The sequence below is a fragment of the Tyto alba genome, unplaced genomic scaffold (genome assembly GCF_018691265.1).
Source record: "Tyto alba isolate M040663 unplaced genomic scaffold, T.alba_DEE_v4.0 Super-Scaffold_20, whole genome shotgun sequence".
NCBI classification, from domain to species: Eukaryota; Metazoa; Chordata; class Aves; order Strigiformes; family Tytonidae; genus Tyto; species Tyto alba.
In genome coordinates, this window is record NW_024881283.1 from 8,894,712 (window position 1) to 8,922,707 (window position 27,996).

A 27,996-nucleotide genomic window follows, 5' to 3' on the forward strand; every position below is an offset into this window, starting at 1 on the left:
CAAGCCCCCGGGTGCGGCAGGGTTTGAGCCGGGTCTAGCTCCAGCAGGGCCGAGGCGGGCTGGCGAGGGGCAGTGAGCCCGCTGCCGGCCTCTCCCTTGAGGCGCTGTGTGAAGCTGTGGCCGCTGCTCGTTGTCCCGGGGGGTCCTGGCTGCACAACCATCCCCACTCGAGGGTCCTCCCGGAGCTCTGCGCGCCTCAGCCAGGGCACAGGGGTTGCTCTTCCTCTTGGCTCAGCAGGGAGGTTTCCAACCATGCCTGGCATGACCCTCAGAGCTGTCCAAATTAAACCCTCGGTGAGCTGTCCAACACTCCTCACACAGGCCTCTGATCTATCATCGCAGGATAACTTTCTGCTACTATCCTGCCCGAGCTGGAGCCGATTCAAGCAAAAGTCTGTGCTTGGGTTCAGCCAGCTATCTCATTTCCCAGGGAGCTTTTCTGGCTCGGGGACATGTTACGCTGAACCGTGACTCATGCTGCTTCAATATTTTTCCCATGAAAAAGTGCGTCTTGAAAAGTGACACCATCTTTGCCTTCTTACTGGCTTTCTGGTGCTCAAATCGTTTGCATCCAAATTACAACTTGGAAGAGGATTTGCCTGGCTGGTGCTTTAAATGTCATTTGAGATGGGGGGAAAAGAAAGTCAGGTCCTATGCGGCTGCTGCGCTTCCCCTCACCCTTTCCAGGGGGGTTTCAAAGTTGGTGACGTCTGCTGGTGAAGTTTCTGGGGGTTCACTGGGCTCTGCACCCTGCCCAAGAGAGGAGAAAAGCCCGCATGCGTCCTGCAAACACAGAGAGTTCAGATCTGTGGTTTCTGTTGTGTGACATTTGCCCAAATGTAGGAAATGGGACAAATTCCTGCGTACGCTGTGGTTTCAGAGCTCAGCTGCCCTGAAGGCTACGTGTTGGCACTGAAGTAGGAGATATCTTGCAGCAAATTCCTGCAGTTTTATTGAAAGTCTTGCAACTTTGTGATCTCAGGGCACTTGCAAGGCAGCCAAGAGCAACAAAAGCCATGCTAGTTGTTTGTTGTTTTTTTGTTTTGTTTTGTTTTTTTTAATTATTCTCACAACCTCTAAGCTAATCTCCTTTTGTTGTAGCATTTGGGGGTGATTATATGCAATGCTATACGGCCCCTCTTCAAAATGACTCATTTATAAATCAATTAGCCGGCACTGCTGCTGACTTTGCTGCCAGGCACAGCTGTCAAACCAACCAGCTGTTTTTCCTGCCAGGGACCAGGCCTCACTCGAGGGGTTTCTTCACAATACCCCGCTCCTCCTCCTGCTGAATCCTTTTGTGTGCCGTTGCGCTGTGCCCGTGATGCTCCGTTTCCTCCCCACCTGCTCTCTCAGCACCAATGGAGGCATTGTCTGGAGCCGCTCGGCCTCCCCAAGAAGGATCGCAGCCATCTGCGAACACAGAGGTCTCTGTGTCAGCCTGGCCGAAACGTGGAGGAGCCAAGAAAAACAAGGGGAAAAAAAAAAGAAAAAAGAAAAAAAAAAGCAGCAAGCGCTTTTCCCCTCTCTGCTTTATTGGTGCTTGCATAAATTCGTTTGTGGTTTGTTGAGTTTGCACTTAACCAACATCTGCTACCTGCCCAGCCAATTCCCTCCTGCGCCAGCGATGGGACCCTGAGGAGCGGTGCTGCACTGACTGCGCCCCTGGGCCAGGTTTTGGAAGGGCTGAATTTGACACTTTAGAAAAATCATCTCTTGGAGCAGAGGTGACATCCCTGGCCCTTCGCCCCAGCTCAGCCCCCTCCCCTTACAGCAGTCCTCTGGACTCACCCTAAATAAGCTGTTGCTTTGTGGCAGTTATCCCCAAGTGCAGAAAAGTTTAGGAAAGAAAAACCTGGGTGTAAATTCTGCATGGACATGCTATCTCGTAGATCTGGGGGGGGGAAAGACCAGGCTGTTTCGGCCCAGATTTTAGGGCCCATTAGTCCTGCAGGCTGCCCCGCTGTGCCACGTCTCGGTTCACACCTGATGCTGGGCTGCAAACCAGGCTCCTAACCCAGTTTGCAACTGCCACGTCCCACCTGGTACATCTCTCAGTTGGGGACCATCTATATAATATTTAAGTTAAGAGTATGTATCTATATGCCTGTATATGTACACACATTTTTGAAGGCCCTATAGAAACCTTGTCTTCTGTGTTGAAAGAAAAACCCAGAAAGATAATTTGATGTGGGAGAGATGGCGGTTTGGGTGTTGCCAAAGGATTCATTGGGAGACCAAAAGACCTGAAGGACAATCTAGTGTCAGCCCCGGGGCTGTGGGTCACCAGCAGCTTTTGTACTCGGGTAGTCTGAGGTTTGAACTGGGCTCCCAGAACAGCAAAGTGCTTTTACCTTCTCTGGCCCAGATAGGAGCCCCCAGACAACTGTTACGCTCTCCTTGGTTCTCCCAGCCCTCCGTCCCCAGGGCAGAGGCGACAAGTCATTAAAAACCCCCAGAGTTATGAAAGCTTGAAACCTTCAGAGCTGCAGATGAGCCATTCTGAGCCAAGACGCTCAGCCCAGCTCTAACTGGGGGGCCCCGTTCCCAGGTGAGCACTTCCAGCTTGCGGCAGTGGGGAGAGGATGCGGCACCCAGCTCAGGGCTGGGATCGGGTTCAGCTTGTCCGGTCCCGCTGCAGGACAGCGGGTTTCCCAGTGCCTGCAGCATCCCGAGGAGAAGCAGATGGTGTGCTACTGCCTCTTGCCTGGCTGGTGCCCAGCACAGATCAACCGCACTGGCTTTCCCAGTAGCGTACTGGTGAGCCCGCGTGACCCGATTGCTCCCTACGGAATGGTGAAAGGAGATCTTACAGCATCTTGGCGCTGCTCCTTCTCCCGCGAGAAGTGGGACACGGCGCAGGAGCGAGAGAGCAAGCTGCAGAGCTGACGCAGCACCGACAACCTCCCCGAGCCCCGGCAGCAACGTGCTCGTCCCCGTGGGCGAGGGACAAACCCCTCTGCGCACCCGGGGCCCGCCCCACAGCCTGGCTCTCTGGACGGGGACTAGCACCTGCAGCACGATTCTGGAAAAAAAGCCTCTGCAAAACACGCTGCAGAAACCCAGCACGAACCATCCTCTCCCCATAACCCTTCACGAGGTGCAGCCCCACTCCCTCCCCGAACGCCCAGCCGCAGGGCAGCCCCAGTCCCCCCACGTTTCTGCCCCCTTCTTTGTGTTTTTTGTCGCCTATAACATCCACCTCTCGCCAGGATGAGCAGCAGCCACGCCGCGGGCAGACATCTGCCGTGCAGAGACAGGGTGAAGGCAGCACGTGGCACCCACGGGGTCTGCAGAATCCCGGGGTCCCCCTTGTAGGGACACCACGGTTTGGGGTGCCTACAATGGCAGGGCTTGCAAAGCTTCTTCCGTGCTTTCTGTTAACCCACAGCCAGTTTATCCCCGTGCCACATGCTGCCGATAGCCCCCGCAGGGCTGTAAAGCCAAGCCCCACCAATCCTCTTATGTTGTCTTTACCAGAATAATCGCATTAAACCACCCCCTTTTCGCCGGCACAAAACCAAACCGTAAAGGAGAAGGTGGTGAGGAGCCGACAAACTGCAAAGCTGAGCTCCTTAACGAATTAAGAGACATTAGAGATGGGAGAGCCTTGATGGGATCCCTGCGCAAGACCAAGTCCGGGGCTTTTGTCCACCCTGCTCCGGGGAAACGCCTCCCAGGGGCCGGGCTGCGGGGGCTGTCGGTGCCGCACACCCCCGGTCTCGAGCACGTGGGAATGAGCCACCGAGTCGCTCCCGGCGGGAGGTCAGTGAAGGATCCCGGAGCAACCTGCCAAGGGAAGCAGAAGACAGAGCTGGTCAGAAAGTTTCCTACCAATTGAGCTGAAAACTTTGTCATTATTGTTTTATTATTGCCATGAAACTTCATGTTTTATCATCAAACTGTGGCAGCTGAAAAAAAAATATTTGAAGGAGAGGCTTTTCACCGTCAAGGCACGTGTTTTCATTATCTCTTCCCCCAAAACAATATGTTCCCAGGACTGACACTTTCCCCACAAAGCTGAAAATTTGCTTTGATGAAATGGCCTTCCCTACCAAGATATTTTCAGCTAGTTTTTCTAAATATTCCTCATAAAGGCCCCCTCCAGACAACCTCTCTCCCTCCCTGAGTTTGTTTATATGCTTTGAATTCTGTTAGGAAACCATCTCCCTACTTCAGCGATGTTTTATCCAAGTTTCCATATTTAGTTCCTTCAGCTATTCCTGCTCCTTAACCAGCTTTCCCGTGCACGACGCCGGGACCCTCTGCATCCCGGCTCTCCCCTGCATCCCCTTCCCCTCCAGCAGCTGACGCAGGGGGAATTTTCCCCCCATCCTCCCTCCACCGACAGATGCCTGTTGAGCACCGTACTCACCCACCCGCCCTGGGGCCGTGGTCCCAAATCACCCCCCAGGCTCTGACCCTGATACGGGGACCCCGGCTGGAGGCTTCACCCAGGAGGGCCGGGTGGTCCCCTGCAGCCCGGGATGCCGGTGGCAGCCCTGGGCCCCCCCGGCATGGGGAGGATGGGGACCCCACCCACCGGGAAATCCAAGCCCGACTCTATTTTAGGGAGGGACAGAGTTAAAGTCGGCAAAGGAGGGTTTCCTTCTGGCACGTGGCTCCATGTCAGCCGCGGTGCGCAGCCTGCAGAGGCAACGCAGGGAAAGCACTGGAGGAATTTACCATGAGTAAAAAGAGACGCTGCTTAGAGAGAAATTAGTGTTTGTATTCAGGGAGCCAAGGTGAGTCCAAGGGCAGCGCGGGAACTGGGGCTGCCTCTCCGCTCAAACTTTCTTCTTCGGAAGGAACCAGGGCACAAGAAGTGCCCCCTGCGTCCCCTTCTCCCCTGGGAGGGTCACATTCGCACCCCGGCGGCAGCCAAAAGGGATCGGAGCCGGGAGGTTTCCGTGTTCCTGCAGGAGTGGGCACAGCGGCCGAGCAGGGACCGGCTGGCAGAGCTTCAGGTCTGGCTGAGGGCTCCTGCGGCCCCGTGGGCAGCCCGGGGAGTCTGGTTGGTGGGTGTGGGGTCTGACTCTCGGGGTCTGGGTGATAGTAGTGGGGTCTGGCCAGTAGCTCTTGGGGTCCAGCTGGTGGGAGAAGGGTCAGGTTGGCTGCTCTTGGAGTCCAGCTGATGTGTGTAGCGTCTGGCTGGTGACTCTTGGGGTCCGGTTAATGGGTGTGGGGTCCAGCTGGAGGTTTTTGGGGTCTGGCTGAGGGGTGTGGGGTCCAGCTGGTGGCTTTTGGGGTCCGGTTGATGGGTGTGGGGTCCAGCTTGAGGTTCCTGGGGTCCAGTTGGTGGCTCTTGGGGTCCAGTTGGTGGATGTGGGGTCCGGTTGATGGGTGTGGGGTCCAGCTGGAGGTTTTTGGGGTCTGGCTGAGGGGTGTGGGGTCCAGCTGGTGGCTTTTGGGGTCCAGTTGATGGGTGTGGGGTCCGGCTGATGGGTGTAGGGTCCAACTGGTGGCTTTTGGGGTCCGGTTGATGGGTGTGGGGTCCAGCTGGAGGTTCCTGGGGTCCAGTTGGTGGCTCTTGGGGTCCAGTTGGTGGGTGTGGGGTCCGGTTGATGGGTGTGGGGTCCAGCTGGAGGTTTTTGGGGTCTGGCTGAGGGGTGTGGGGTCCAGCTGGTGGCTTTTGGGGTCCAGTTGATGGGTGTGGGGTCCAGCTGGAGGTTCCTGGGGTCCAGTTGGTGGCTCTTGGGGTCCAGTTGGTGGGTGTGGGGTCCGGCTGGAGGTTTTTGGGGTCTGGCTGAGGGGTGTGGGGTCCAGCTGGTGGCTTTTGGGGTCCGGCTGATGGGTGTGGGGTCCAGCTGGAGGTTCCTGGGGTCCAGTTGGTGGCTCTTGGGGTCCAGTTGGTGGGTGTGGGGTCCGGTTGATGGGTGTGGGGTCCAGCTGGAGGTTTTTGGGGTCTGGCTGAGGGGTGTGGGGTCCAGCTGGTGGCTTTTGGGGTCCAGTTGATGGGTGTGGGGTCCGGCTGATGGGTGTAGGGTCCAACTGGTGGCTCTTGGGGTCCAGTTGATGGGTGTAGGGTCCAACTGGTGGCTCTTGGGGTCTGTTTGATGGGTGTAGGGTCCAACTGGTGGCTCTTGGGGTCCAGCTGATGGGTGTAGGGTCCAATTGGTGGCTCTTGGGGTCCAGCTGATGGACGTAGAATCCAGCTGATGGCTCTTGGGGTCCGGCTGATGGGTGTAGGGTCCAACTGGAGGCTCCTGGGGTCTGTCTGGCGGGTGTAGGGTGCAGCCAGCAGCCCTTAGGATCTGACAGACGAGCCGCAGGTCCAGTGCCGGGGGCTTTTGGGGTCCAGCTGGCAGCTCTCAGCCTGCAGCTGCTGGGAGTGGGATGCAGCGGGCAGCTTTTGGGGGCCGGGGGTGGCACCTTGGGGGGGTGGGGTGCCACCCCCTCTCCGCGGCAGCCCGGGTCGTCGGGGCCCGGCCCGGGGCTCCCCCCGCCCGCCGCTCCCAGCAGCCCGCCGGGGCCGAGGGGAGGAGCGGGCACGGGCGGCGGCGGCGGCGGCGGTGAGTGCCCGCGGCGCGGGGTGGGGCGGTCCCGGGCGACCGGGACGGCGACCTCCTCGGGTCCCCGCGGCTACCGGCGGGGAGCGGGGCCGCACCTGCCTCGGAGCATCCCCCGCCGGCGGCTGGGGGGGGGAGGGAAGGATGGGGGGAGGGTGGGGGGGTGGGCAGTGATTTTGGGGGATGCCCGTCGCAGATGCGGTGCTGGGGAGGAGCGGGATGGGAGCTCCGGTAGCCCCGGGAGTAGGGGGGGGAAGAGGGGGTAAAGAGGGGTCCCGACCCCAGGTGGTTGCTGACGAAGTGCGCCTGGCACCCCTAAAGCATACCCCAGGCTCCGAGCTGAGCCGTGAACACCCCAAAACCATTGCTGCACTGAAAGATTGAGGCTGCGGCTGTGCTCCCCCCCCCTGCCCCCAGCCCCAAGGGTTCCCCGGGCCGCTTTACCGGAGCCCCCCCCCGGCTCGGGGCGGCGGGCAGCGTTTCCCAGCCAGCAGCTCGGGAACCGGAGCGCTTTCCCGTGCCATCCATCATCCCCGCTGAAAGCCCGTTGACGTCAACCCCGTCCCGTGCACGCTGGTCCCCGCCGCCGGGGAAACGGGGGTAGGGACCGGTGAAAGCGGGGGTTCCTGCCTGGGGGGAGGGCTTGCCTCGAGGCCTCATCCTGGCCCCCAGCAGCCCACGTAACGCCGGTGCTCACCTCTCCCGGCGGCTCCAGCGTGTGCTTCGTACAGCGGTTTGACTCTGCTCAACTCAGAGAGCCCGCTCTGCCCTCCGTGGCGTTTTGGGCAGGTGCTGCGGCCGGTTCTGTAGGGAAATCTGTTAAAAGAACTGGTGAGGAAGAATGAGAACGATGCCCTAGGACAGGCAGAGGCGCCTGCGCTGCTCCTTGCTTACTATAACTGGGGTTACCGTAACTGGGGAGAAGCCCGAGGGCAGCGTGGGCATCGCTTATCCACCGCAGCGGGAAAACACCCGAACGGGCCAGGGCCTGGCCAGCCACCACGTCTGCTGAGCTGCTGCGGAGCGATGGCTGCTCTGTGCCTCAAAACGGTCCCCAGCGCTGGGGGCATCGCGTGGGTGCTCACACTGGGCTGCAGAGTTGTCCCCACGGGGAGGGGGTGGTGGCCGTGCCGGGCTCCGCGAGGGCCAGTGCCCACTCCCAGGAGCCCGGGGAAGCGTCACGAGGGGGCTTTCGAGGCTGAGCAAAACAATTAGCCCTGGGCTGAATTGCATCACTTGGTGCAGAGGGAACGTCCCGTGGGGCTGCGCTGCTGATTTCATTAGTGCGCCGAGAGCAGGAGCCTGTGGAGCCCAGCGGGCCGGCGGCACGGGGATGGGCTTCGCTTGCAGCACAAACCCAGGGGCTTTGCTGCAGCCCGGGGTCGCCCCTCGGGCGCGGGGCCAGCTCCCCAACCCACGCCTCTCCCCTTTAGACGCGTGCCCGTTTCTTCCTACGTCCACACCTCTTGAAAGCCAGCCCTTCTGCTGCGCTTACGCGTCTCCCCCTCAGAGCGATGTACCTTCTCCGAATCCCTTTGCGGGGGCAAATTCCTGCCGCCTCCCACATCCCAGCGATCCCCCTCTGCTCGCTCCGGCCCCATTTCAGCCCCGTTTGCAAGAGCCTTTGTGGGACATGGACAGAGGAGGAGATCACAGCATCTTGGTCTACCCCTTGCGCCCCAAATCAGGGGGCAAATCCCCACCAGCTTCCCCTGCACACCCCAGGTCTGGCCTCCCTCAGCTTCTGCTGCCCCTCGGGCTCGGCTCCTGCGGATCAGGCCCTCCGCGGGCTCACGCCTGCTCTCGCTGCAGCGCGGCCCCACGGGAAGCCTCACATCTATGCAAGATGCAGTTTAAGGTTATGAAAAAGCCTATTTTCCCTGCTTATTAAAACCCTGCGCCGCGCAGTACCATCTCCTTGCATCCGTTTCACTGCACTTAAAAACGTTTCGTCGCAGCATCTCGAATAGCGGGGAAGCAGACTCATTTAGTAATTGTTTTAAAGTGATTTAGCGCAGGATGAACAACCCTGCTGACACACCGTGCTCGCTGCCTGCCGGGTTCAGGGGCTCCCCCGCCTGCTGTGCCGGATCACGGTGGGAGCCTCCCCGGGCTCCTCATCCCTCCCGCAGATAAAGGGCCTCCCAGAGCTGGAGGTGTTGCAGCCTGCAATGAATCGCACCTATTTTAGTTCCTTATTGGGTGGTGGGGCGATGCGAGAGCATTTGGCCTTCGCTTCAGGGTTGCTCGTGCATCACCCCTCTCCCCCGTGCCCTGTCGCCTGTCCTCCGGCTCTGCGGGCGATGCGGGTGCCGGTGCCAGCCCAGGATTGCTGCCCCAGTTTGGGTGCAGACCGTGGCGGAGCGATGGGTGTTTGCTACGGGCAGTGCCAGGCTCCCGCCATCTCTTGGCATCACCCCGGCTCACCGAAGTCTTCCTACGGCAAGCAAGTTTTCTGCTGATCCCTTAAGAAGCTTTGCTATAATAGTGCAGTCTTAGCATTTAAAAAGCAACTTTTTCTGCAAACGGCCTGCCTTACCTCCTGCCGGGCTCTGGAAGAAGCTGGGACCTGCGGGCTGGATGTGGCCAGGCAGGGTGGATTGGACCCGGTCAGATGAGGTCTGGGCTGCTGGCACCAAGCTGTCACGGGGCTGTGTTCACTGTTTTGCTGCTAGACACGGAGCTGGAGAGGGAGCACGGGGGGTGTAGGTGGGTTTGGTCACCCATCCTGGAGCTGCAGGGCCGGCGGCTTGGTCCTGGAGAGCCCAACGTGGAGCTGTAGTGTTGGGCACCTCTGCTGCGGGCGGGCTTGAGCAACCAGGGGTAGAGTATGGTCAGTGCTTTGATTTGAACCCAAAGGGATTTCAGAGCTCTCGGCTCCTGGGGGGGATGCAGAACCCCTGAAAGGCAAAGCGATATTCGCTAATGCGGAAAGGGGAGGGAAAGAGGGGGCTGTTGGGTGCTGACTGCCAGTGGAAGAAAATCAGATGTTCTCTGCAAGAAGAGGAGCGCTGGTGGGAGCAGCAGAAAGCCAGAGCTGATAGCAGCCCTTCCCCTGGAGGAAGCAGCTCCATGAAATATTGATGGGATTCACACACAGCAGACAAGCGGTGTGAGCTGCATTGCAGAGCTCGGAGCTGTGCAGCCGGGAAGGCAGCGGCTGCTGGGTAACGGGAAAAGCTTCTTTCTACAACCCCTCTGTGCTGGTGGAGACTGGTGCCAGTCCCGGCCCCATCGTGGTGGTGCAAGCCCTCAGTGCCCGAGCGCCAGGGTTAGGGGCTGAGCGTGGGTGATCCCACCCCTGACCCATCCCAGTGTCCACCAAAGGCCCTGGGCTGGTTTTTTACATCCCGCTGCCTCCCCATGGAAGTGGCCCAGTTTTGGGGGCCGCATGGCTGCAGCATCCTGCTACCCAAGGCGGCTGCTACAAGCCTCCTCGTGCGTGTCCCCAGCGAGGTCCTGCTCCCCCCCCCAAGCTGCAAGGCCATTTGACTTTACCCTTCGGGCACGCTCATGCATCCTCCCAGTTCAGCCAGCGCAGAGGCACTGGGTGCTGCCCTGCGGGAGCCTGGCCCAGGCGACACGGCTGTGGGATGAGACCGGACCATCAGGGATGCTCCGGTGCTTGCCGCAGTGCCACGAGCCCTCGTCAGCCGGGCAGTGAACCCGGGCAGGCTGGGCTCGGCGGGAGCTGGCTGTCCCCCAGCCGCAGCCCCGCCGGGTGGCTTTTACTCCTCTGATTCTTTTATGTTACCTAGGAAACGACAGGATTCAGCACAGATCTGATTTAACCGAGCGGCAGACGTCATGTGGGGACATGGAGGAAAGGGCCGGCGTGGTCAGGGTGCTGGCCTGGGGCTCCTGGTGCCTCGGAGGGGGCTGAGCCCAAGATCAGGCCACGAGGCAGGGGCAGACATGGGTGCCCCCAGCTCCCACCCCCGTTCCCCCTCCTCGTGACAAACGGCTGCGGGAAGATGCCATGTTCCTGCCTGTCCCTCCTGGAGATACTCAGTTCCCTGTCCCGGTGCTCCCAGACGGATCCCATCGGCCAGGAGCATCACTTCTCTGGGCTGGCTGGAGACGCCCACGTGCTTCGTGAACGGGGACGGCAAGTAAATCACCACGGCTGAGGTGGTGGCTCCAGCCATGGGCCAGTTGGTTCTTCTGTGTCATTGCTGCGCTGAAGACCCCCACGCAGGGCTGCGGCTCTTGCTCTGGGTCCCAGGGGTGGTCCCAATCCGGCCCCCCTGCACAGGAGCAGCACAGCAGCGTGGAGAAGACCACCCAGAGCAGAAAGGCCCTTCAGACCCAACCCGCTCCCAGGCTGGAGGAAATCCATCCCCCTGCTGATCCCAGAAGAGATGCGATGCATTGCTTGGGTCGCTGGAAGAGCTGGTCTCCACGAAGCCATCTCTCAGCCCTTGGGGATGTCTCCAGGCCACAGCACTGGCTGCTGTCACCACCTTCCCGTCGACAGGTCTGTGCAGGGGACCGAGCTCCTCACCCACACCACGGCCACCAGCACTTCCCATCCCGGTGGAAAACCTCCGGCTGCCGCTCGGTCGCCTTCTCTTCTCCCTCCCGGGGAGCAGCTCCAACACCGACGGAGCAGCTCCGGCGTTTTGGGCTTCTGCTCCTGCCCAATCCTGCCTTTTGGAGAATCACCCGGGCTGGAGCAACCCAGCAGCAGCATGCCACAGGGTTTGCCCCGTGGCCTTCCTCCTCTTCTTCCTCTTCAGCTTGCTAAACCTCGCTCACACAAGTCAGACCTTTTTTTTAGGGGCAGGGGCTGCTTCCACAGGACCCCCAAGCAGAGCCCCGGCTTGACCCCCTCCAGACTTCTCCCCTCTAAGCTCCACTTTTCCCATGAATGGAGCACATTTGGACCCAGCCTTTAATTTCAAGGTTTCTCTTTCCCATAGAGATTGTACAGGAGAATTAATGCTGTGCCTGCAGCAAGTTGCAGCCAGAATATAACTTTTATAACCTGCCTGAGCAATGAGATGCTTAACTCCAGTAGCTGGAATTACTTGCAAGTTCTCAGTTCATGTGTGCAGAATTATACCTCTTGCTGGGCAATTAAATTTATATAAGCAACTGCCTATCAAACCTGAAACAATTAATTAGAATTAAGTACTTTTAGGGGAAATAAGCCCTTGCCTTACTTCCTAATACAAAGAGGAGCGTGTGCTTGTGAGCTGTGCTGCTGCGGCTTGCCCTAGCGCGTTGTGCTCTGCTCAGGACCGGCAGGGCCTTGTAGCAACAGCTCTAACAAGCTTTTCTTTCACCAAAAGTGCTGATTTTAGGGCCCACCTGCTCCGGACAGCAGTGCTCTCCTTCCAGGCTTGAGGCAGCCCCAGTGCGGGGAGTCGGGGGCTGCAGGGACAGCCCAGGGCTAAGAGGACGTGTCACCCCGCTGCCAGGGCTTTCCAACCCTGTCTCTCCCTGGGGACACCCACCTCGAGGGTTTTGAGGGAGCAGACAGCCCCAAAAATCCCTCCACCTCCTTCCCCGCAAGGCAGCATCCCAGCCAGCCCTACCATGCTCATTTATCACCTTCCTCCTCCTCCTCCTCCTCCTCCTCCCTCCTCCTCCTCCTCCTCCTCCTCCTCCTCCTCCTCCTCCTCTCCCCACCTCCTCTCCCCACCTGTGTGGGGCCACCCACCAGGCTCCTCCCTCCTTCCCCACAGGCTTTGCCAAAGCACCCAGTTTATCCCATCAATATTTTGCCCCTCATTTCTATTTCAGTGAGATATTTGGGAGCTGGGGCTCCCTCACAGCGCCTGACACTGTCCGCTCCCTGGGATGCACCAGCAGTGGGGCTGTACGGCCCCATCCGCTCCCCGGGATCCCCCGTGTCCCCGCTCCCCAACTCCGTGCCCCCTTGCTCCCCACTTTTCCCAGCTCCATCATCCCCTGGCACATCCGTGACGCCCGGCTGGGGCGACCCAGCGGGCTCATCGGGCACCCGACGCCTGGCACAGGGGGGGCCCCCCCCCAACCCCGTCGAGGCGCACCCCACCCCGGCTGGCCCGCTCTGCCCCTGCTTGGGGCTGGGAGGAGAACTGGGTCAGCGATGTAACCATGGAGATGCTGGAGGAGATGCTGAAGCAGCGCCGGCACAGCCCCGCTCTCCAGAACCCTTTAAAGATTAACCAGCCCCGTCACCCTCCGTCTCCAGCCGGGGATGGGGCTGGGGGGCTGAGCCTCCTCGGCGGGGAGCGCGGAGCGGGTGCTGCCCAGTCCCTCCTCCAGCTCCACAGGGCGGTAAGATGCCTCCATCTCCTCTTTTTCCTTCGGGGTGCCGGTGCGGGGAGGGCAGGGCTGGGCCCCGCCAGCCTCACCGGGGCTCACTGCGCCGCAGCGGCGATGGAAACGCAACGGGGAGCCCGTTTTCCTGCCGCTCCCGTTTGGCTGCGCCCTTGTGCACCGGCGTCGGGCGCTGGCGGCGTGTCCGCCGAGCAGCCGGGGAGGGGAGCTGGGGGGGGGGGGGGCGGAGGGGGGGGGGATGCTACAGCCATGACACCTCTCCCGGCTGCTCAGCCGGTGCCCGGTGGCTCCGTGCGTCCCGCAGCCAGCCCAGTTGCTCACCGGAGAACTTCCCGGTGCTCGCGGTGGCGGTTGCCGTTTCCCCGCGAGGACGGTGCGTGGCGGCGGTAAGCGCGGGTGGGGGGCTGCGGGCGCTGACACCCCCCCCCCCCCCCACCGGGGACGTGTTTCCGTGGCGGGGAAGGACGGGGGGGGGGGGGGTCCTTGCATGCGATCCGGCTCAGGCTGGAGCGTCGCGGTTGTTTGCTCTGAGAATCCTGATGGTTTGAAATAAATTACCCGGGGGAATGGGGCGGGGGGGGGCGGTGAAGGGAAACTTGGTGCCATTCCCTGAATCCCCCCGCTGGTGGGGAAAAGGAGCCGGGGGCAGAGACAGCACCGGGACTGCCTGTGCCGAGGATGCTGTCGCGGGGCCAAGGCCGGCGCGGTGGTGGGAGCGGCGGGCTCCGGTGCTCTTGGTGCTCAGGCACGGCGTCTGGCCCAGCTCATCTCAGCACCGAGCACTGGGCACCTCCCTGATCTCCCCGTCTGGCACCAGTGCTCCGCAGAGGCCAGAAGCAGATTGGGATAAAAGAGATAAGGGGTAAAAATTATGGGCAGGGTGAAGAAAATCCTTCCTTTGGGCTGAGGAGCGCGCGCGCGCGCGCTCCGCTTCCTTTGCGGCGGATTATCCGCGCGTGTGTGTGTGTGTGTGTTGCATTGGAAATGATCCCATCAGCGCTGTGCTCTCCTGATCTAATTTGCTTCCACCAGAGCCCGGTGATCTCGTGGCTGCCGAAGCGCTGAGCGGGGAAAACAGCAGCAGGAGCCTTTTGTGTTTTCCTGGCCTTAGAAATAACGGGGCTCGGTTGTGCCACAGCTCCTCTGGCCCTAACGCTGTGTGGAGGGGCCTGAGCTGGGCGCCGCGCCGGACTCAAGGGACGTGCTTCTGTTTCGGCACGGTCTAAGTGTCAGGTTTGCAGGGAGGGAAACTGAGGCAAGGGGAAGGGAAGCGGCGTGCGACTGAGGGCGCGCTGGGGCTGCGGTCGGGGAAGCGGTTGGGATCCATTTCTTGCTGCCGGCGCTTCCCAAGAGAAACCCCAGCCCCTGCGAGCGGCTGCAGCGGGTTTGGAGCCCGGAGGGTGCCTGGAGGTGTCGGAAAATGCTCATCCCAGATGTCCCAAAGGTCGCGGCTCAGCCCCAACCCCTCCTCGAGCAGACGCTGAGGGTAGGGCAAGTGCTTCTGGCTGCTCTGGCCCATCTCGGTTGCCCGTGGGCACACGATGCCGGGGCGGCGGAGCTGGTGCTCGCCCGGTGCCGGCGGCTTTATCCGAGGGGCTCTGAATGTCTGTTCAGCAGCGAGGGCCAAAAATCCCACGTGGACGTGCGTACACGAGGGGAAGCATGTGCTATGGCCGTGGCGTACCCCAAATCTTGTGAATGCAGCTGTGCCGGGGTCCCGCTCGGCAACAGGCACCGCTGGCTGTGAGGAGCAGGGGGGTGACGGCGATGGGGCACTGCCCTGTGCTCGCCCGGGGGCAGAGCAAGGGAGGAAAACGCCAGCCAGAAGGGAAACGCGGGACGGCTGCTGCTCTTGGGGAGCTCATTAACGATATTAATGACTAATCGCCCACTTGCCCTGGTTTGCATCCCTTCTGTAAGTGATAAATCTGCCAGTTCAGTGCTGCTGGAGCTGAGCCCACGGCTCCCGTCAGGTCTCAGCCCAACTGTGCCCCGTCGAAGCTCCTTCCCCTGAGGGCAACGGGCAGCAGAAGCCCCCCGCCTTGCCCCACTCCCAGCCATAACTTATCCTCTACGCTTGTGGCCAACTCTCTCTCTTGAAAGAGAAATATTTTTCCAGGCACTGCCTCCATCCATTATCATAAAGTGGCTTCACTTGGCCTGGAGTTAATAATTCACCTTTCCTTGGAAGATGGATGCTCCCATCCCACTGGAGTTTAAAATATTCATGGCGAAGGGAAGGCAGCAGCCGCTGTGCCGGGCGGGAGGGCTGGCAGCGATCGCCCAAGCACCCCGGCAGATTTGTGGGGGTCCCTCCAGGGCTTCACAGCGGACCCCAGCAGCAGCCCAGCACACGGTTTGCAGGGCTGGGGCCTGATCCAGCCCCCGGGGCTGGCGGCCAGCTCGGGGTGGAGCAGAGGCACGCCCGGAGGGAGATGCGCGGGAGGAACTTTGCTGGTTGTGATTTTGGACACCTTCCGTGGGGTCGGCCCCAAGCCTCAGGGTCCCCTCCTGGGTGGGTTGGTGACACACCAAGCCTTCAGCTCATCAGTGGGTCTCTCCCGACATCAGGGGCTGCCCGGGACCCACAGGGTGCTGGGGACGGGCTGGTGGGCTCACCCCCTGTCCCGGCTCCACCGGGGGGGTGTGGGGGGGTGGGTCCTGCACCCCCCTTTGCTCGCCTCACCCTGCCCCCACGGGTGGGGAAAAATAGTCCCGATGGGTTAATTTCACGGCTTTATAAGCACTTCGGAGGAGCATCCAGCCCCGTGGGGCTGCTCCGGGCGCGACTGCGGTGCCACGGCCAGTGCCACCGCCCGGCCGCGCTGGCCTTGACGTGTCCCCTGGTCCCCCGTGTCGTGTCCCTCCTTGCAGCTGATCCCACCCAGCAGAGCCGGGGGCCGGCGAGCGCGCCAGCGGCCGACCATGTTCAACGGGGATGCCAGCTCCTCGGCGGCCAGGAACGTCGTCCGCAGCTCCAGCATCAGCGGCGAGATGTACACCGTCGAGAAGAGCGCGCGGGGCAGCGCCGACTCCGTCGCCGTCACCGCCAGCAAGAAGAGACGCTCCAGCCTGGGCGCGAAGATGGTGGCCATCGTGGGGCTGTCCCAGTGGAGCAAGAGCACGCTGCAGCTCAACCAGACCGGTGAGCGGCCGTGGGGACCCCCCCCCGGGGCACTGCCCACCCCCCCCGGCCCCCCCCCACCTCAGCCCCATGCTTTTAGGAGAGGTGCACGCTCCCCGCTGCCCAGAGCAATCCTCTAGCCGCCCACGTCTGATGAAGACACCTAAAAAAAAAACCCTTAGAAATCTGGCACACCGGCGCTTCTCCAGGTGCCAAAACCGTTTGCAAACCTGAGGCGGGGATGTTGCTGGAGCTCTGCCTGTGGGGGGGAGGGTCTGGGCTCAGCATCTCCCCCCTCCTCAAGTAACAGCCAGTCCCGGCTGCGGGGCTGCGGGCAGAGAGGGAGGAAGCTGGGAGAAAGGACTTGTCAAATGGCCTGGCTCTGGGAAATATTTAAACGCTTTAAAAAGCTTTTTTAAAGGGCGGGTGAAGCAAAAAGCTCATTTAAGTGCAGGCTTTTTCTCTAGTTATTGCTTTTTTATTCCCGTTCTTGTTGGCATTTTGTGATTTGGGAGCTGTTCTATAAAGAAAGGAGTTAATTTGGAGCCCGCCCCCACCCTGCTCATCTGAGGTGTTTCTGAAGGGGTATAATTATCCCCAAAAGCCCAGCAAGAAGTCCCGGAGATGGGCAGAACCGCACCTGGGGACGGCAGGACCGGGACCCTCCCTGGTGCCCAGGGGAGCAGCTCCTGTGCCGGGGGGGGGGGGGGGGGGGGGGGGGGGGGGGCTGCCAGGGTCAGGAAAATGCTTCTGCGGGGGAACCCCTGAATTAGCAGAACAAACCTGGCCCCCCTCCCCGGAGCAGCCGCGGCACGGTGCTGACACTCACGTGCTCACCCGGTGGGAGCGGGGCTGGCGGCGATGCCAGGGCTGGATGCTCGTGCCACACTCCTCCTCCTGCCATCTGCCACCAGCCGGGACGTGTGGCTGCGGGGATGGTGTGACTGCGTGGAGGGGGAAAGACATCAGGCAGTGTCAGGGCTTGCGGGACTGGGGGTGCCCCGTCCCCTGTGGCACGGGGACATCGGCACATGTCGAGGGGGCCCTGGGGATTTTTGGAAGGCGGGAGGTGGCTCTGCAGCAGCGCAGGCCGGGCGGCGGGCTGGGATGGTGTCAGCACATGTGAGCTGAGTCCGGCAGGTCTCAGCGGGTGCAGGGGGGGGGGGGGGGGGATGGCTGAGGTGCTGGCAGGGGGCTCTCGCCCGTGGCTCTCGAGCACGGCGTGCGTGGCACAGGGATGTGTGCCCGTGCGGGGTTTCATCCCCAGGGAAAGGTTGCATAAATAAATCACAGAAGGGGGGAGCAGCACGCGGGGAGGCTCCAGCCCTGCACAGCACCCCGGATCCTCCGTCTGGTTTGAATCCGGTCCCGCAGGAGGGTCCGGGGGGACAGCGAGCGCTTCCCACGCTCACCCCCTGTCCCGGCTTCCAGAGGGAGGCCCCAAAAAGCTGCGCAGCAACATTCGGAGGAGCACGGAGACCGGCATCGCGGTGGAGATGAGGACCAGGGTCACCCGGCAAGGCAGCCGAGAGTCCACCGACGGCAGCACCAACAGCAACAGCTCCGACGGCACGTAAGGAGCCCCGGGGTGGGGTGGGGGGGGGACGGGAGCTGGGGCTGGGCACCCTCCCGGGGGGAATCTCGCTTGAGACCCGGCAGCCCGATGCTCCACAAAAACCCTTTTGCTCTCCCCCGGGGCGCAGGTTCATCTTCCCCACGACCCGGCTGGGCGCCGAGAGCCAGTTCAGCGACTTCCTCGACGGGCTGGGGCCGGGCCAGCTGGTGGGACGGCAAATGCTGGCCACCCCGCCGATGGGTGAGTGGCCGGCCCCGGGGGGGGGGGTGGCGTGGGGTGGGGGGTGTCCCTGCCCGGGGCTGGGGGTGCATCCTGCCTGGTGCGGGGCTGGGCAGTGCGTAAGGATGCTCCGGCGAGAGGGAAGGGGCTGCGGGGGAGAAAGTGGCCGCGGGCTCTGGCGCAGGGCACCGGCTCCGGGGGCCAGGCTCGCTCGTGGCAGGGTCTCTCGCTGCAGAACACGTGCCGGGTGGCTTGTAAGATGCTCTGGCCGACCCTGCTGCTCCCGCTGCTGGCTCTGCGAGGGGAGGGAACGACCCGGTGCAGGGCTCAGGGCAGGGCACCCGCCGGCAGAACCATCAGCTCTGCCTTTTCCCGAGGCCTCTTAAGCCCCTCTGCTGTGCATCAGCTCCCCCGAGCATCCCGCTGCGGAGGGGACCCAGCGAAACCGCGTTTTGTTCCATTTTTCCCTTTTAAATCCAAAATGGCTCTGGAAAGTCGTGCCCTAAGTCTGAATTTCCAGCCAGCAGCAGCGTGTCCCCGGCTGCTCCCAGGGCACACCAAGGTGTCTGCCCCAGCTCCTGCTGAGGGGCCGGAGCTGTGGGAATGGGGAGAGCTGCCCCGGGGGACCACTACGACCGGGGTCCCCATCCTGCCCCCGCAGAGTCCCCCCCAGCACAGCGACCCGGTCCTGCTGGCCTCGCATAAACCTCCAGTGAGAGGGAAGGAACGGGAAAGGGGGGGCAGTTGTACCCCGCTGTTTTTGCCCACCTTCCCCCAGAGGGGCCAACGTTAGCTGGTTCCTCGGGCAAGCCCTGGCTTGCTGTTGAAATGCCAAGTGTGTTTTGAGGACATCCAGGTTCATCTCGCTCCTGTTAAAGCCCGCTGGGACATCAGCTCGCCCCTTCCCCATCCCCACTCCCCCTGCCCCCCCCCCCCCCCCCCGGGGCCACAAAGCAGCGAGTGACGGGGACCCGCCGGCCGAGGGACATCCATCCATATGAGTGGGACAGAGTAAGTGGGAGAACCACTTCACACAGAGCTCCAGAGGTGCCTGGCCATGTTTTTTCTTGCAGATGCCCCTCCGCAAGGAGTGTGGAAGGACCCCAGTGAAGTTCCCCAGGAAGATGGGGGCTTGGGGGGGGGGGGGGCTCAGCCACTGGCCCCTCCTGCCCCAGCCTCTCCTGCCCTTGCTGGGGTCTCGCCTGCTCATGGCCAAGGGCATTGCCTGGGCAAGACACATCCCTGGTTAACCCCAGCTCCTTTTCCCATCATGGGGAAAAAAAAAAAAATCCCCCTGGAAGGCTGCCGTGGGATGGAGCTGGCGGGGAGGAGGGGGCTCAGCGCCCGGTTCTCTCTTCACTGCTCAAATCCGAGCGTCTTCCCACCAGCTCGGCTTTGTCCTCCCTCCAAACTCGCGATAAATCGTGCGCCCGCTGGCGGGACGCTGGGTGTGCCTGAGCGCTGGGTGCTGAGGGCAGCGGGGTGGGGGTGCCGGGGGCTGCCAGCCCTGGAGATGACATCCCCACATCCCCACACCCCCCCCCAGGATTTTTGGCAGGGCCAAAAGGGAGGGCTGGTGGGGACGGGACCGGCCCGGGGGCTGCGCTGGCCCCGGTGGGAGGTGGCTGTCGGGGAGGGTGCTGAGCACGTCTCGTCCCTCCGCCTAGGCGATGTCCACGTCAGCATGGCTGACCGGAACGGGCAGCTGGAGGTGGAGGTGATCCAGGCGAGGGGACTTATCCCAAAGATGGGCTCCAAATCCATCCCTGGTAGGTGGCTGGAGGCTGGGCCGGGGGGGGGGGGAGTGGATCAGGGATGGAGGTGCTGTGCTGGCACCATCCCCGGACCCCGCTCCGCGTCGGAGTTTCTCACCCGGTTTCCAACGCAGCCACCTACGTGAAAGTTTACCTGTTGGAGAACGGCGTCTGCCTGGCCAAGAAGAAGACCAAGGTGGTGAAGAAAACCTGCGACCCGTCGTACCAGCAGCCTCTGCTCTTCGAGGAGAGTCCCCAGGGCAAAGTCCTGCAGGTGATGTACCACCCCCCCCCCCCCCCCGCACAGATACCGGGGGGCAGGGAGGCATTAGGGGAGCGAGGGCAGGGCATAGAAACCCACCGCAGCCTCCTCGTCCCGATCACAGCCGGTCCTTTCCGGCTGGGCACGCTGAATTTCCCCGCTTTTTCCCCCCCAAACGCCCGCCCGACGAGCGGGGCAGCCCCCCTAACGCCCTCTCGGCCCCGCAGGTGATCGTCTGGGGAGATTACGGGCGCATGGACCACAAGTGCTTCATGGGGATGGCCCAGATCGTCTTGGAGGAGCTTGACCTCTCCGGCGTGGTCGCGGGCTGGTACAAACTCTTCCCCACCTCCTCGCTGGCCGACTCCAGCATCGGGCCCCTGACACGCCGCCTCTCCCAGTCCTCCCTGGAGAGCTCCACCAGTCCCTCCTGCCCGTAGGCAGCAGGTCGGTGGGAGAGCCCGGGAGGGGAAAGGAGACATCCTGACCTACCAAAACTGTTAGTGGATAGCTGTAAATATCCTGTCCTTTTTCTTTTTTGGTCCTTTTTTTTTTTTTTTTTTTTTTTTTTTTTTAAGGAAAAAAAAAAAAAAAAAAAAAAAAAAAGACTCTCCTTCCCAAAACAAACCTGCTCTCGCCGCACTCCTCCCCGAGCACGCGTCCCGGCGCGCAGAGGGGGATGTCGGAGGGGGAGCGAGGTGTTTTGAGGCAGGGGGGGAAGGAGAAGCAAAAAATAAAACCCCCCACCCTCCCCGTGAGGCAGACCGAGGGCTGCGACCGCCGACCGATCCCGAGACTGTGAGCGCACCTCGTCCCGGCACCCGCCGGAAAGGAATCGAAGCGCCGCGTTTCTCTCCTGACCACCCGGCGAGAGCAGCTCGGTCGGATCCATCCAGCGCCGCTGCAAGCAGCATGTTGGCGAGGTTTCTTTTCCTTCGATCTCATTTCCTTGCCTCTGAGGAAAAAGTAGCTTTTCAAAGAAAAAAACCTCAGAAAAAAATCCAACTCAGCACTATTTTTATTTTTATTTTTATTTGTTTTTTTTTTCCCAAGGAATGTAGCATCTTCTATTATGTAGCTTGCCACGTGCTAACAACACACTCACTCTCTGCAATATCTAAGAGACTCCGGATTGACCGGAAACATCTGCCACTCACTTCCCGTTTGTTCGTTTTCTGACACAAATCCTGCAACACTGAGCAAGCACTTCTGGTGGTCATTTTTCTTTTTTATTTAAATTTTTTTTTTTTTTTTTTTTTTACCGGTAGCATGTAGCCTGTGACCAGTGACATTGCCAAAGCGAGAGAGAACAGAAAAAGGTGCACTCACCTCACCCAAGCATCTGCTGGTCTTACCCTCGTGTCTCACCACCGCCCGTGGTCTCGTGCGGCCGAATCAAGACCCGAACTGTAAACCCGGTGATGCCTCACGTGCAAATTCGAGTCAGGAAAAGGCGGCTCGATGGAGCAGGAGTACCGCGATGCTGGGGGATCGTCTGCCTCCCGCGAGGGCCAGCTCGAGGCCTGGGGTGTTCTCGGGTTTGGGGTGCCCTCCCTGGGTTTGGGGTGCGCTCCTGGGGTCTACTTGGATTTCAAGTAGGAGCAGAGGGGTTGCCAGCCCCCGCGGCAGGACGCGCCTTTCTCCAACTCTCGACTTGGTGGTCCGCTACAGGGGAACATCTCAACAGCACCTTCTGCTGATCTGGAATTAGGGCGACTGAGAGGTTACGAACAAAGGACTAGATGCTTTGAATTTATTATCAGGCTGAGTGTTTTGGGTTTTTTGTTTGTACGTTTTGTTTGTTTGTTTTTAAAGCAGCATTTTGGTTCCCCCCAAGGGACCAGTTCTTGTAGCAAAACCGAGAATTACGGAAGCTTTTTTTGAAGGTGCCTAATGAAATTTGCTGAAAATACTCAGGGGAGACACCACTAGAAACTCTGGTTTCTTCTTAAAAGATACTTAACACAATGACTGTCCTGAAGGATCAGTTTCCAAAAGAGAGGAAAAAAAAAACCAACACACCAAAAGATGAGCAGTCCTGAGCCTGGAAGAGGACAGAAGGCCAATGGGAAGTTTTGCTGACCAGGTGGCTCTGACCTTCAGTCTTTAACACAAATCAACCCACAGCACAGTTGGGATTTTTTACAATTATTTATCGGCAAAGCAGAGAATTTCACAATGCACAGAGCACAACAGAACCAACCTGGGGTTCTCCTGGTGACACCAGGAACGACGAACCAGCTCGAACCCATTGCCACAACGGAACGAAAGCAAACCTGAAGGAAAAGACTGTCGCGATGACGCTGTCCCCTCCGCAGACCGGGGGTCAGCGAACCCCCACTGCTCAGCGGCTGGTTCACCCAACCCCGCCACGATTTGAGCCACAGGGTGTCGAGGAATTTCAGCTACTACTGTGGACTCTGGACCTTTACCAAATCAAAATCACTGTAGACCTCTGAGAAGAGAGCAGGCTGGCTGCTGCTGACCGGGGATGGAGGGGGCTCTGCTTCGGGAGCCCAGCGCCTGCCTTGTAAAAGATTAAATCCTCGTCTGCTAGAGCGGCAAGTGCTCGTCAGAGCAACGCGGGCGGGTCTCTGAGCTCCTGCTGAATGGCGACGGCCGGGACCGTGGGATGCACTGACAGCCTCGAGCGGCTTGAGGAAGCAAACTCAGTGCCCTGACTACTGAAACAGGAATAAACAACCCTTTGAACAGGACATTCCTTCCCGAGCACGCAGCAGTTATATGAGGTCGACGACGCCTGGATGAGGCCAAGCTTTCTCTGCCCCGGCACGCTGGGATTTTGAATATATCTGAGGGAAGGCATCTTAAGAGGAAAAGCTTTCTGCTCCTTCAAGCTAACAGTTTGATTTTGCTTTACCAACTCCATTTCAATGGAAAGAATGACAAATCTGCCTGCGGTGGGACAATAACGGTGTCCGCGGGGAGGTGGAACAGCAGCGTGGGCAGAGCAGGGAGCTCTGCGGGTATTTTCTGCCCGCTGGTGTGGACACAGCATCCCACCCCCCTTCCCCTCCCAGCACACAGCTCGCTGGCTGGAAATTTCTCCAGCGAGTTGCAGAGCTTCACTGCTCCCCCTCTTCGTGAGCAACGAAACGCTTTTCTTGAGATAGAGGAGTGGGTGAGGAGCAGCAGGAGCACGGGGACAGCCAGGCGCGCACCCACAGCACCCGATGCCTGAGGTCTAGCCAAAGGCTCCCTGGTTCTGCGCCGGTTGGAAAACCTGCCCTTGCTGGCACGTGGAAAAGCCAGAGCAAAGAATTATCGTCTGGAAGGCGCACCTGGGTATGCCGGGGGACAGGGAAAACCCAAATACTTTGGCTTGGTTTTTTATCACTGATAAGACCGAGGATGCAGTGGAGGAGAACAGCGTCGCTGACATCACAACAAACGCCCCCCCCAGCGTTTTCTCAGTGCTGTGTTCTCGTTTGCTGCAACGCGACGGGTTCGTGGGAGCGATTCCTCCTGCTCGTGGAGACCAGCAAGGTGGAGCCACCGTGCCAACGACTTTAAATGGTTGTCACTTGCTCACCAGACTAACTGAAATCCATCAAGACCTTAACTTCTTCACTTGCAGCACTACGCGGCCAGTCCATCCCCCCCCCCCCCCGTCCCCCCCCCCCCCGAGCTGGTACTCACTTCTCTGGGGAAGCATCTGGGTCAGGACCCACCTTTCCCTTGTGTGGAAACACTAAAATGGGAGAAGAGACCGAAGTGTGCCACGTTTACATCACAACATCAGCTCCTTTGCATTTCTTAACCCGTGAGCCCACGTCAGATGTTTTCCCTCCTTGAACGACAAGAACAAAAAAGCCAAGATACCCAGTTGCTTCCTACATGAGACACGCCAGAAAAACCACAAGCTTCTGGACTCCAGGTTTTTTTCTGGGGGAACGTTTTGTCACCAAGGGCATTTTTTTTTTTTTTTTTTTTTAAGTGTATTATATGATTTGCAAAAAGTGGCTGCACTGACTAGGCATTATGCGTTAGATTATTTCCTCCCTTTCCTCCACCTTCCACCAGGAAAGGAAATTCAAACCATTCGACTTGCCAGATATTTTCCCCTAGAAAGAATAATTAATATTCAACTGAATTATCTTTGCAGCCGGTTTTATACCCAGCACCCCCAGCAGTTTGTGAGCAGCAAGTAGCACGCAGCACCCACCTGAGACACAGACCTTACTACAGCACAACTGACAGTAGATGCTGGTGTCAGAATCAAGGCACCATACTTGAGTAACAAGCGTGGATTTTGCCAAAATAGCCTTGAAATGATGCTCAACCATCCCCTAAACTCTTGTTAAAAAAGTCACAGCCACGCAGCAAAGCACAGGAAACACTGCATGATTTCACGCCCAGGTCTAAGTGATCCCTGAGTTTTCTACAAGCCTGGAATGGGCTTTATTTGCCAAAGTCGAGTGAAAATTTTCTAGGGCACCAGAAGGTGGGCCAGGCTTCTGGGCTTAATCAGAAATTAGCTCCTGTTTCATCAGTGGCATGGCATGTTGAAAGCATGGGGAGAGGATGCTTAGACCTAGTGAGGTGCAGAACCAATTACCTGGCCAGCAATCAGAAAACTAAACCTATTGAGTGGCTTTGGAAAATGCCACAGAGCAACTGAGATGGTGGGAAGCGTTCCCTCCGCGGCCACCTTCTCCAGCTCTTAAAACCTTTTTCTCCAGAAGCAGTTACAGACGTAGCTCTCGATTGCAAATACGAGACCAGAAATTCCCGCAGGAGCGGGATCAGGATTCCTTTTGCTGGTAGGGAACCGCTTCTGTTCCCTCTCTTACACGACCGCTCTAGCAGCCACGAGACTTGAAAAGTCAAGCCTGGATTCGTACGGGCTGGTGCACATCGGTGCACGCGAGAGGAGTTAACACTTTTAAATACCTTCGCTTGTTTAAGTGGGCTTGCAAATACTCAGCAGCAGTGAGTACACCTTAAGGGTCTTTACTGATATGAGACCATTTATAAAAACAGCACCGGTGATGTTTTTTCAGGCACAAAGATTCCACCTCCTATTTTCTTCCAGTTGACTCAGACACTTCTTCCCAGATTGATGTGAAACGCTTGGACAATGCACATCTGTAAACTTCCTTAGGGGTGTGCATTTGGTTACTGATTTGGAAAATAACTGCATTTGAAAGGTCAAGGAACAGTGGTCAGGCACCGTTCTTCTCGATGGCTGAATTCAAAGTCTAAATGGGTTTTGCATCACAGATGGAAAAAGATATGAAGAGCTCTCTCTGCTTTCCTTTGGGTTTTCATGCCTCCAGACACGTGTAAAATTACCTTCAGTAAAAGCAAGGTTTGCATCCTGTGACGTGCCAAAGGCATGACGGCCCGCTCCAATGTTTCTCTAGCAAAGCTGTTTCAACTGGAAGTCTTCCTTCTACTTCATGTTCACGAGCATAGGAAACACCCCAACCCTTGGCTGGCTGTTAGGGGGGCAGGAGTTATGTTTATGGGCTACAAAGAAGGTTGAAAGGCTGCAGAAAAGACTTCCTATGGAAAAAAAAAAAAAAAAAATGTCTGCAATAAGCATGCTTGGAATTGGTGGGGTAAAGACACGCTATGTGCGACACAGCCAAAGTGAAACAAAACCGACTCGGTGACCAGATGTGACAGTAACGCTCACCTTAACTGAGCTGGTCCGTATTTGGGGAAGATTTAGGGTTTAAAAGTAGACTTGGAAAAATGTACAGTAAAGGGCCTAAGTGTTTGTCTTGCTGTCTGACTAACCGCCACACTGTTTAGCCCCGCTCATCTGCCTCGGGCACAGGCGCCAGGACGGAGCGCAGCAGCAGCTGGGGACCCAGGAGGAAGCAGCTCGGTTTAGCGGCCGCCGCCGAGCCCCGCGAGCTGGTGTGACCACGGCGCCCGTCTGGAGCTCCGATTATTGGTATACCTCATTATTTTTTTTTTTAAATTTTTTCTCCCCCGCCTCCTTTTCCTCTTTTTTATTTTTTTTTTATTTTTTTTTTTTTTTTTAAGAGCCAGAGCTTCGTGCACTCTCTATCACATTCAGGTTATTTTTTTTTTTTTGTTGTTGTAACTGTGCAATGAAGGGCAATTACACGGGGTGTGCGTTTCCCACCTGCTCCCATGCTGGTTCCCGCGAGCCCGACCGCCGCTTCGTTTAGCACTTGCACTAATGATTGCTGAGCTACGGGGCAAGGGGAGCAAGAGGCCAGCGAGCGCTGCTCTGGAGGGAGGGATGATTCGGCTGGACGGTGGGTACCCCCCCTTTCAGCCGTCCCGGTGAAAACACGCAGACGAGCAGCGCTCCAGAGGCCGCCCCTTCGCCCGATGCGGGCGGGTGTTCGCAGTCCTGCTCCCCTAAAACCATCCCCCCCCCCCTCCAAAAAGGGCCGGCAAGGAGGTGAGTGTCTCGGATGCCACAAGCTGGGGACAGCGCTGCTGCTCTTGGAGGGGCACCGAGCCCCCGCTAAAGCTTTCGCCTGGAGTAGATGGAGCCTCAGGAGGAGGCAGGAATTGCGTCCCTCGGGCGGGAGGGCAGGGATCCCAGCAGCATCGCTGTCCGGGCGTATCTGCTAGATCCCAGAACTCACTAAAAAAAATAAAAAATTAAAAAAAAAAAAAAAAAAAAAAAGGGAACTTTGTCCTAACTTGTAGTAAGATCGTGAAGCAATGCTTGATGCCAGAGGGCCCCTGGACGGAGCAGCACCCCCCTCCTTGTGCCCACCTGGCCAGGGGCCCTGGCAGCGGATGCCTCTTGAATGTTAGCACTTTGAAGTTGGTGGCCTTGTTTTCTCAAAAGGGCTTGATCTTTTCATGCAGTTTAAACTAAATAATCTTCCCCATCATGTTGTCCTACTCCCCACCTCAAATTTAAGCTATGAACAAGCGCCTGGGCCGTTTAAGATATTATCCAGGACTTAAGAATCTGTCATTAATCTCAGAAGTTTATACCTCAAATATAAAAACACATACATCTGTCTTAGTAACAACACTTGGAAAAGTAGCAGCTCCAAGTTTGAATTGAAGTTTGTCCTTGAATTTGGTTACTAACAGCACCAGGGAAAAAAAAAAAAAAAACAAACCAAAACCAAACCCACGTAAGCACGGAGAGAAAAGCACCAATGAATTTTTTAGAAGCACTCCAACTGAAGCATTCATCCTATCAAAAAAATTCAGAATTTATATTCCCGAACGAGACACGTGAGGGATTTTACCTATACCTTACAAATCTTTAAACCCAGCCTATGCCTTTTAAGCTGTGTTAGTCCCCTAAAAAGCATCAGGGGGCATAAAAGGGTCCAAGATTGCTAAAGGTATGAGGCAATGAGAGATGCACCTGGGACAACCCAGCCAGCCATTGCTAACCACAGCCCTTCTCCAGGGAGCTGCTTCAGAAAGCTCAAACGAGTATCTTGAGAGGGGTGCACCCTACGAAAGCGATACAGCCAAGCAAGGACGCAGAAATCCATGCTACTTCCCATTTTCCACCCCAAATTCCCCAACAAGCCGCATCGAAAAAGAATTGCCTAAACCAAGAGAGTCCCGTTAGACCGGGGAGTTGGCAGAACTCCATTAACCAGGAGTTAATTGCTGCCGCGAGCTTAGCCTTCAATCCCTTAACAAAAAAGGTAGCAGACATCTCACCGTTTGAGCGGCACACGTCAACCTTACGTCTGTCTGTGCAGCCGTTACCTACGGGGAAGAGGAGAGTTAGGTGCAGAACTCGTACCGCACTGACACGTCACCCCGGGTAGCTCTGCACTTCTGGAAGCCAGGGCGTAACCACATTTAGTGAATAAACCTGGCTGCCTTCACTAGCCCACTCGTATTTTGTGATAAACTTTGCTTTGATGACAGATTCGCGAGTTTAGCAACTCCACCTTAAAGTAAATGCCGCAGAGGGGAGAACTTGGGGGGTCCCTTAAGCCCCAGTTCCATGTTCGAGACAAGGGGATGGGCTTGTGATGGATACTTGAGAATGGTAATAGATTAAAAAAAAAAGAAAAAAAAAAAAAAAGGCAAATGGCAATTTTATACCCGTGTTATGTAATGTTTTATATGTGTGTGGTCTTTCTTAATGTAAAACTCTTGTATTTTTGTGGTTTATATGCAGCAGGACTGACGGCTGTGAGGGTGCACGCTATTTTGTAAAATATTCTTAGCCAGTTTTCCCAAGGAGGAAAAAACCCGAAGCATTCACATTTTCATTGGCTTGTACCTGCATGTACAGTATTGGGGCAGCAAGTGAAGATGATTAAAGCCAGCTTGAAAACTTT

At 58.3% G+C, this 27,996-nt stretch overlaps 2 protein-coding genes across 5 annotated transcripts; one reads left to right on the top strand and one right to left on the bottom strand.

Annotated features, from left to right (window-relative positions):
• Positions 1–718: 718 nt before the first annotated feature.
• LOC122153513 (extensin-like) lies at positions 719–8,110 on the bottom strand. The gene is made up of 3 exons (XM_042793548.1): positions 8,005–8,110; positions 4,687–6,246; positions 719–3,789 (listed from the first exon to the last, which is right to left on the bottom strand). Exons 1-2 carry the CDS (start codon positions 8,108–8,110, stop codon positions 4,964–4,966), a joined length of 1,389 nt encoding a protein of 462 aa, XP_042649482.1. The 3' UTR covers positions 719–3,789; positions 4,687–4,963.
• RIMS3 (regulating synaptic membrane exocytosis 3) lies at positions 6,479–27,996 on the top strand. 4 transcript variants are annotated; one of them, XM_042793704.1, is made up of 8 exons: positions 12,170–12,776; positions 15,654–15,924; positions 17,335–17,476; positions 17,607–17,719; positions 19,366–19,467; positions 19,587–19,726; positions 19,942–20,161; positions 20,983–27,996. In XM_042793704.1, exons 1-7 carry the CDS (start codon positions 12,594–12,596, stop codon positions 20,152–20,154), a joined length of 1,164 nt encoding a protein of 387 aa, XP_042649638.1. In that variant the 5' UTR covers positions 12,170–12,593; the 3' UTR covers positions 20,155–20,161; positions 20,983–27,996. The 4 variants fall into 4 exon arrangements, with proteins under 4 accessions (XP_042649639.1, XP_042649638.1, XP_042649637.1 ...); XM_042793705.1 differs by lacking the exon at positions 12,170–12,776 and adding an exon at positions 6,479–6,512 and having other exon boundaries at positions 19,942–27,996; XM_042793703.1 differs by having other exon boundaries at positions 19,942–27,996.